The 9,586-nt window shown below is 44.0% G+C and overlaps 1 protein-coding gene across 1 annotated transcript in view; it reads left to right on the top strand.

Moving 5' to 3' along the window:
- Positions 1–562: 562 nt before the first annotated feature.
- LOC134463091 (cytochrome c oxidase subunit NDUFA4) overlaps positions 563–9,586 on the top strand; it is a 12,238-nt gene continuing 3,214 nt past the window's right edge. The window contains exons 1-3 of the mRNA XM_063216332.1: positions 563–683; positions 6,806–6,891; positions 8,495–8,555. Of these exons, the coding sequence (XP_063072402.1) occupies positions 639–683; positions 6,806–6,891; positions 8,495–8,555 (192 nt within the window). The 5' untranslated portion in view covers positions 563–638. The remainder of the gene's footprint in view (positions 684–6,805; positions 6,892–8,494; positions 8,556–9,586) is intronic.

Raw genomic sequence — 9,586 nt, 5'->3', positions numbered from 1 at the left:
TGGCTGTAGCCTAGGAGATTTCTCCAGTTCCCATAGTTTCGAATTTCTCTCTTTTGTGCATTACACAACACACCCTTTTCTGCTTCCCTTCCAGTCTTTGCAATGCCTTGACACTGGCCTGTGTTGTTTCCGAGCAATGGAGGCAGCTTGTCTGGACCACATGGCATGGTGTCAGCTGCAATACGCCTTGCCCATCAGCCCTAAGGCCTAACATAAGACAGGTAGGTGCCTTGCCTTGATACAAGTTGATCAGACTTGCCATGTCGTGCATACAAAGCCTCCTTGGCTCTGTGCTACAAGTGTGCTCAGTTGGCACCAAGGCCAGATGTGATTAGGGTGGATTAGGTAAGCCTCAATCCCGCCCGCCCGCCCTCACCCGCGCCCGTGCCCTGCCGTACCCACTGACCCCCTTCAGTTCAGCATCCAGCCACGTCTGCGTCACGACGCCAACCCAGACAGTGGGCACAGTGTTGCCCGCTAGCAAGACAGCAGCTCTGCCCACAGTGAGCACTGCTGCCACTCCACCATCCTTCATCTTCCACATCCACTACTCATCCGTTACTACTGCACCTGTCTTGCTGTTGTTGTTGTTTGGATTTTACATTTTGCAGTGTTGTCATCATTTGGGCTTTTTAATCATGCCCATACGAACGGTGTTTGAGCATGCAAGGAAGCATCCCGGGGTAAGTTAGATAATGTGTTATATAACCATTTGTCAAAATTCTAGGGCAAAATATTTGGTGGCTCAGTGGGCAATCTGTGTGTAAGTCCTGTGTGATAGCCTGTGTCAGACAGTTCGTTTTTGCGATGGAAAATTACAGGAAATATTTCTCAATGGGGGACTAATTGGAGAAATTACCGGAATGTAAGTGCCACAGTATTGTTAAAAGACAGTTGACCGGATTGATCCGGATTAGGATTTAATGGGAATATAATATGCTGGTTGAACATGCAAGGTGCCGTCAGTGTGGTGGTGGCATCTGGCTGAATGTCACACGTTTCTAAGAGGGATTATGTGTGTCATCATTACTCTGATTAGAGCACACAAGTATGAACTCAACAGACAACAGCTGACAGATAGTTGCTAAGTAGCCTGTTAACTTTGCATTCAAATGAGAAAAAGTGATATCTCTGTAATTTAGCACTCCGTTATTTTTCATTATTGTGTTGACACGACTTGAAAGATTTGTGTCTGTGCATTGACAAAGAAAAATGGAGGAGGGATTCGAAATGCCAGCCTGTTCTGCACTCCTGTTTAACAGAAAACAACAGTGGCACATTATCCCTCTGAAAATCCATCCGCATATGACCCAGATTCAAGTGGCACTTCATTTGGCAGGCCACCAACATCAGATGGCAGTGACAGTATTAGACTGAAGTTGAAAGACCTAAGAACTAAGAGATTTTGATTGGTCTTCAGGTCTTGTTTCGATGTACCTATGCATAAACTAGAAGGAAATGACAAACCCTAACACATTTCAACTATTTTCTAACATTTATATACATAACTACACTAAAATGAGAGTAAATATTTTGCTCAATTTTAAAAGCATTTCCAAACTTTATTTCGTGGTTCATAGGCCTGCTGTCAGGGAAAAGGCCCTTAACTTTGCTTTGTTTTACTTTGTCTTAACTCCAGTATGTTTGGAGGAGACAGCTGCCTTCCTGTAGTTTGAATCAGAGATAATTCAGCTTCTGACTTGTGAAGATTAACTCTACTTAAGGTTGCTTTATATTGCAACGTATACTTCAGCATAACGTTTGCAGGTCAGGTCACATAAGGATATGCCTCCAGGGTCAGCAACCCCTAACTTTCAGTCATTAACTTATAAGCCAAGAAACACACAAAGGAGATAAAGCATTCGCAGACTGATTTAGCAATTATGTGATTAAAAAGGCGTACTAAAAGGCGAATATCTTTCGGTTTACACTTGAGGTGTTACAGACTTGAGAGTTGCAGTGGTTTTATATAATTATAGGGTGTGAAGGTAGTGGTTTTACATAACAGTGTCTTTCCAGACAGATTTGTTTTTGTCACACTGTGCATATTGCTCATTCTGCTGTCGAGGGTAACCAAAGTTGTGGGAAGTTACATGCAATTCAGGGTGGAAGTTTGATACATTATTTACATCAGATTCTATAATACCCAGGGCAACAAAGATCACTTAAAGGCCCAGTATGGTATGTGATCTGATCTTTTCATGAATATTTACTAATTAAAAATCGAATACCTGGTCTTATCAAAGTACAGTAAGTTTTGCAGCCAAAGATGTCTATGAAAGGTCATTCAAAATAGCAGATACTAAAACACCAACAATTTGGTAGTTGTTAAGGAGTGCTGCTTCACTTTTTCTTTCTAAAGCAGATGCTCTTTGGCTCAAAGAAATTAGTCACTTAGAAATACGGTCAAACTTAACTTCTGTGATTTCTGTTGTTTAAGTCTTGTCAAGGATTTCCAAAGGCACACTGCTGGATTGAATTAAAAAGCCTTTAGTGTGATGGGCTGTGAACAAGTGTCTTTTCCTATCAACTAACTAATTCTCAAGTCGCAGGAGTCAGATTTTGAGACCAAGGCAGAGGACATGAAACTATGATTCAAAAACAGACGGTACAAATGCAATATCATAAATGAAACCTACAACATCAACAACAAAATGAAAATTACAACAGATGATAGCAGAGCTCAAGTGTGCAATTCGGACTAGAAATTATGATTATCCTATGACTTAACATCACAAACAGTATTATGGACGCAACCCAGAGTCACTAAGGGCAATGGGAATAGAGACGATTGCGCTATCCAAGAGGGGAGGGGACAAACTTTAAAAATGATTACAAAGAAAGACCTAATGGATCTATACTCTAAAAGCCCTCACAAGCCAATGATTTAATGAATACCTGGATTATAACCCCTTTTTGTAAAGACTTTTAAATCTGAATTTGGACTCCAATCTAGTTGTAGCTTTAAGCAATATATGACTTCTTCAGAGGTTTTATGGATTGAATGTTTACCACTAGATATGTCACCTTTAGAGTAGGCCTACTTTGGTAGACTATGGAATGTTTACCAAATGGCCACAAGAGGTACACATAGTTTGACCTTCATGTAATCAATTTTTGGTGAATATTTCAAGGTGAATTCTTTATTGTAGCCCTTATGAAGTGATAATTGTAGTCCTCATAAGTACTAAATGTATTTTTAACATAATGTGTGTGAGATGTTTTAATGTGTGACATGGTATAACACAAATTGACTAGTGACCAATTGACCACTTACTGAAACAGGGTGGTGTGTCACACACCTGCCACTTAGTTCTACTTGCTTGCCTGAGCTTTGTCTTTGTTATTGGGATTTGGGAAGTAGTTAGTGGATAGACTCTGAAGAAGACACTTGTTGGCCCATCACATGAAAGACTGTTTTAATTGATTCCAGTGCCTTTGGAAATCCTTGGCAAAACTTTAACAACAGCCACCACAAAAGTTAAGTTTGACCATATCTCCAAGTCATAATGGCAGACGTTGAAAAGATCCACATACTACCGGTATTTATGTATGAAAGGTGTACATTTCCAAGTGATGATGAGTACTTCAAATTGATGGTGATAGTAAATATCAATTAATAAATCACGAAAAAGACAACATCTGTGAATGGGCAGCAGAAATTCAGTAAAATAAACTACAACATGACATACTCTACGTAGCCTTTAACATTAAATGATGAAATACTTTGGCAGGGCATGATTATCAGTAGCTAAGGCCTAATGTTTTGGTGCATACTGCGACAGCTTTAAAAGTGCTGCCCCCACTGGCAGGTGTGCTGAAGTACACCCTGTGTCACGTCACCCAAACATTTCACTCTTCAATGAACCTAGAAAACCTCTGGGATTTGAAATCTTTTCTTTTTTCACTCAGGGGACATGTAATGTGCCCTGTTTGTTGAAACTTTTTTAAAGCGGAATCCAACAATTTAAGCTCTGTGAGTCTAAATAAAATAAATAAGAAGATTTCAAAAGGTAACAGAAATGAGACAGCCAGCGTGCATAAGTCTCTCTAGCCTATCGCTCTGCCATGTCATTTCTATTTCTCTCTTTCTAGCATTTACACAACCATCAAGCTTGCTTTTTTAATGTGTGTGCACGTGTGTGTGTGTGTGTGTGTGTGTGTGTGTGTGTGTGTGTGTGTGTGTGTGTGTGTGTGTGTGTGTGTGTGTGTGTGTGTGTGTGTGTGTGTGTGTGTGTGTGTGTGTGTGTGTGTGTGTATGGGCATTTCAATCTCCATGCATGTGTGTTTGAATGGAAGTGTCGTGTTTTCTTTTTAATGTGTGTTTCTATTCTAATCCCTGTCAGACTACCCCCCACCCCTTCCCCCTCACCCCATCCCTTTGGTTGAGAGGTGGGGGCATTGACAGTATGTGTGTATGTGTGTGTTGTGTGTGCGAGAGAGAGAGAGAGAGAGAGAGAGAGAGAGAGAGAGAGAGAGAGAGAGAGAGAGAGAGAGAGAGAGAGAGAGAGAGAGAGAGAGAGAGAGAGAGAGAGAGAGAGAGAGAGAGAGAGAGAGAGAGCACATGCTGTGTGGGGGCATGTGTGCATGAAACACACACACACACACACACACACACACACACACACACACACACACACACACACACACACACACACACACACACACAGCCTGAGATCTCTCTCTTCCATGGTGTCCTTGCCCGCTCAACCCTGGCTGACAGCAAACTCGCCTTAGCCAGCCTGCCTCATACATATTAAACAGGAAGAGGAGAGAGAGAGAGAAAGGAATAACAACCTCTGCCTCTGTGTGTGTTTGTTTATGCATATGCACAGACAAACACACACCTGAATACACACACACACATGCACGCAAACGCGCACACACACACGTAGGCACGTATGTATGTACGCAGGCACATAGGCACGTAGGCACGTAGGCACGTGCACATGCAAACACACATCACCACCACACATTAATATATATCATATACAACGTTTGTGTTTGCCAACCTTGGATACCATGGCAGACCCACACCTGAGTATCAGTTGCATTTCCTGGAAGTGCGAGTGGAACGGAAGCCCGGTCTACAGTTCTGAACACCGGCAGCTTATCAATAACCAAAGCAGCTTCCGCCCGCCGGGTACTGCATGCTCTGGTGTGATGTGATGTGATGTGTGTGTACAAGTATGTTCAATGACTGAATATAGTGGTATGTATCATGTGATGCACAGGACAGCTGGCAATGGGGAGACAAACAGGTCAGCTGTCCCAGGCCCAGGTAGAGAGATGGGGGTGGGGTGGTGGGGGGGGGGGGCAGAATTGTGTCCTTATTACATTGCATGTACAGGCCCCTTTCAGATGACTTGGACTTGACTTGTCCAATGGATCTGGCCATATAATAACTGTCAGTGACCCTGGGGGGTATTCCAAGAAGCTGGTTAGCCTCTTACTGCAGATGGGGTCGCCAGCGGGCCTATTCACTATTTGCTGAAAATACTCAACTACATCATAACAACATTGCTATGACAGTGCCGAGAGCCTTAAGTAACAGATTAAGACATAGCCATTACAATTTTGGTGACAGTAAGGTTATAACATAGGCTCTGCGCTAAGGGGTTAAGTAATGACCCTGGGTAAGTTAACCTAACCAGACTCTCACCAGATGAATGGGTTCCCCCTTCCTTCATGAACATTCATCTGGAGTTACACCATATGCCTATACCTGCAAAGGTGTGATTTTATTTTTAAAAATCCTTGCAGGTGATTGGGGAAACCACTTGGCTGATATTTTTAACAAGGTGCTCCTTCAACTAAGCACAGATTCGAAAATACAGTTGAAATTACATAATCAATGTGGAGGAATGAGTTCGTCACATCTCTGAATATCTTGTGATCCTGATTGGTTCGACTACCGCAGTGTGTTTCGGGAGCAGGGCAAATCTGAAGTTCCTCCAGACCCTTGTGTAAGCTCAGGAAGCCCAGTGAAAATGGTCTGGCCAGAGCCAGGTAAAAGTTAACTTTCAGGGGGTGGTTAACCTGCTCATAGATAGCCCACAGGTGCCTTTCGGTTAAGGTACTCATAAAAACTAGGCTACTTCGTCCGAAGTGCAGTGGGCACTGCACTGGGACTCACTAGTTTCAAACGAGCGATTTAGGGTTAGGTTTAGGGTTAAGGTTAGGGTTATGGTTAGGTTTAGGGTTAAGGTTAGGTTTAGGGTTAAGGTTAGGGTTAGGTTTAGGGTTAAGATTAGGGACGGTATGGAGGACGGTTGTCATGGTGACGAATCAAACGTCGTCGGCAACAAGGACGCGCATAGCTATTGTGACGTAGGCGCGTAATACCGCCTCTGGACGAAACAACCTAGAATTTCATTGTCCCTTTCGGTTAAGAGGCCTCCAGGCTCTTCTATTACATGATTCACCACTACCTCAAGGTTAACTTCACCTGGTTCCAAGTCCAATCTCACGCACAACCAATTTCTTTTTGTCGGGTGCAGGCTCAAAACTCAAAGTTCATGTATAAGGCCATGACAGAACCGCACACCGATGAGCTCCCTTTTAGGAGGATGAGATTGCTTTTTCATCTTTATTCTCGTAACGTTGTGGTGGTGGCCCGAAACGTCACGATAATAAAGATGGAGTAAAAGGGAGGTCATTGGTGTGCGGTTCTTTCATTGCCTTACATTAATTTAACCTGATTCACTATTCAGCCAGGTTCTTGGAATTACCCCCCCTGGTAATAATGCATAAACGTATAAACATTGTTAAACACCAGTTTTTGTCTCTACCTTTGTGTGTGCAGCTGATCCCCCAGTTCTGCTTCGTCTTCGTGGGTATGGTGGGTGCGGGAGGATACCTCCTCCGGCTGGCCATGGGGCCACACGTCATGTAAGTTTCTATGGCAACACAACACAGTAACCACACATGCAACACACACCCACGACCATTATACAAACACGGGATGAAGGGATGCAAACACACACAAATATACACACCTACACAGTACACACACACGCAAACGGGTCAAAGACGTCCAACATGACACTGTCCTTCAGTGCACTGTTAACAGATGCTTTTGCTTACTGCAACTGTGAAAAACATTACATTTCAAAACATTTTTTTGAAAAGTGAATGCATGAAAGCCAAGCCAAAATAATAAAAAATAAAAAAAACTGAAGGACATGTTGGACGGCTTTGACCCAAACACACCCACACACATTATACACACACACACACAGGATGCATGGATGCAAACACACACAAATACACACACCTACACAGTACACACATGCAAACACACCCAAAACCATTATACACACACAGGATGCATGGATGCAAACACACACACCTAAACACACCTACACAGTACACACACATGCAAACACACCCATCACCATTATACACACACAGGATGCATGGATGCAAACACACACAAATACACACACCTACACAGTACACACACATACCCACCACGACCATTATACAGTACACACACAAGCAAACACATCCACAAACCATTATACACACTCAGCATGCATGGATGCAAACACACACACCTACACACACCTACACAGACACACACATGCACACACAAAAACACGTGTGCACATGCACGAACACAGTTCTGCCTTCTGTTCATGGATATTAATATTATTAGAAAGTGAAATAAATACATGAAAAATTAAAGCAAGCAGCGGTAGTGTCACTGTTTTTTGGCATAGCCATCTGCATACACAGACCTTACAGGATGAAAAACTAAGTTCATGTACTATGGTCAATAGTATGCTGAATGTATGCCTAATCAAGACTGGATGTTGTTGAGTTTTATAATGTGAGCTGTGGAGAAAGCAACGGTGTGTGTGTGTGTGTGTGTGTGTGTGTGTGTGTGTGTGTGTGTGTGTGTGTGTGTGTGTGTGTGTGTGTGTGTGTGTGTGTGTGTGTACAGGCTAAGGGCCAGCCCTGGGGGATTCAGGCCAGAATGTCCACACACACGCACGCACGCACGCACGCACGCACGCACGCACGCACGCACGCACGCACGCACGCACGCACGCACGCACGCACGCACGCACGCACGCACGCACGCACGCACACACACACACACACACACACACACACACACACACACACACACACACACACACACGCATAGAGAGCGACCAAGACGGACAATAAATTCCTATCAACATATACGTAGTCCTATATTAAGCTACCTCATTTAAAATTGAAAATCAAAGTCTTTATAAAGGGATAAGGCCTTGAGATGGGACATCTCATTTTCGAGGAGGTCCCAGAAATTGGCTGTAGATCTCACCACTTTTATAAAAGCAACTCAAACTCATTTTCCTCCATTACTGGCTGCAATCCAACAGAAATCTTCCTCATCACCTACAGACTAACAACTCCAACTGTACCCCATCCCGTTGCCTTGCCCCTTTCTCTTCTCTTCATCTCCATCCCCTCTTGCTGCTGTGCAATTTCTTTTGATCAGCTGGAACAGGAAGAGCAACCCGGAGCCCTGGAACAAGCTGGACCCCACCTATCAGTACAAGGTGAGCCGCACGCCAAGCAGAGTAACCCCACCTCACAGGGCAGGACTGGACTGGCCATCTGGCATAGCAGGCATTTCCCAGTGGGCCCAGCACCCTCGTGGGCCCCTATTTTCAGAAATGTAAAACATTTTTTTCACATTTTACATTTCTGAAAATAGGGGCCCACAAGGGTGCGGGGCCCACCGGTGAGTCAGTCCTGCATCGCTAAATATGAGGAGCCCCTTTAATAGCCAGGCTGTGCCTTCCTAGTGACGAAACACTTTCAGCGTTGCAACTAGTCAGGTCAAGAGCAATGTAAGTAAAATTCTGAGTTCCCGAAAATACGGGAACTCCTCCCTCTTTGTCAATAAGCAAACAACCATAAGCAAACCAAGGGAGGCAGGTCAACCATGCCGTTTGGGAAATGTTAACTGTTATGCTCTTGGTCAGACCAAGTCTCGAAGAGATTTGAATGTCAATGATAATCAGGCTACCCCTTTAAGCCAAAAGTGCCCGGGCCCTATTTCTCCCTGCCACCTCAACCCACCCCACTCTCATCCCCCAGAGTTCCTGATCATGGCACACTAACAGAGCCGCGGTCTAGCCACCCGCCTCCCCCACACACGCACCTCACAGATACACACAGGAACAGACATACACACATGAACAGTGAACACACACACACACACACACACACACACACACACACACACACACACACACACACACACACACAGGAATACACACACACACACTCACACATTAACAAACACACACACCAGTGCACCAATACAGTGTACGTACGTACCAGTGTAGGGTATATGAGTCCTTAGTGTGTGTGTGTGTGTGTGTGTGTGTGTGTGTGTGTGTGTGTGTGTGTGTGTGTGTGTGTGTGTGTGTGTGTGTGTGTGTGTGTGTGTGTCTACCTGCCTGATCTCTCAATTTGGCACTGCCGCTAAGTATTTTCGGGCATCTCCTGTTTGATGGAATAATTCATAACACGACAGATGAACATTTTGTTCTGGCTGTTGGCGCTTCAGGAGAGAAGAGAC

This window comes from Engraulis encrasicolus, chromosome 14 (assembly GCF_034702125.1).
Source record: "Engraulis encrasicolus isolate BLACKSEA-1 chromosome 14, IST_EnEncr_1.0, whole genome shotgun sequence".
Taxonomy (NCBI): domain Eukaryota; kingdom Metazoa; phylum Chordata; class Actinopteri; order Clupeiformes; family Engraulidae; genus Engraulis; species Engraulis encrasicolus.
This window is presented reverse-complemented; position numbering and strand designations above follow the sequence as displayed.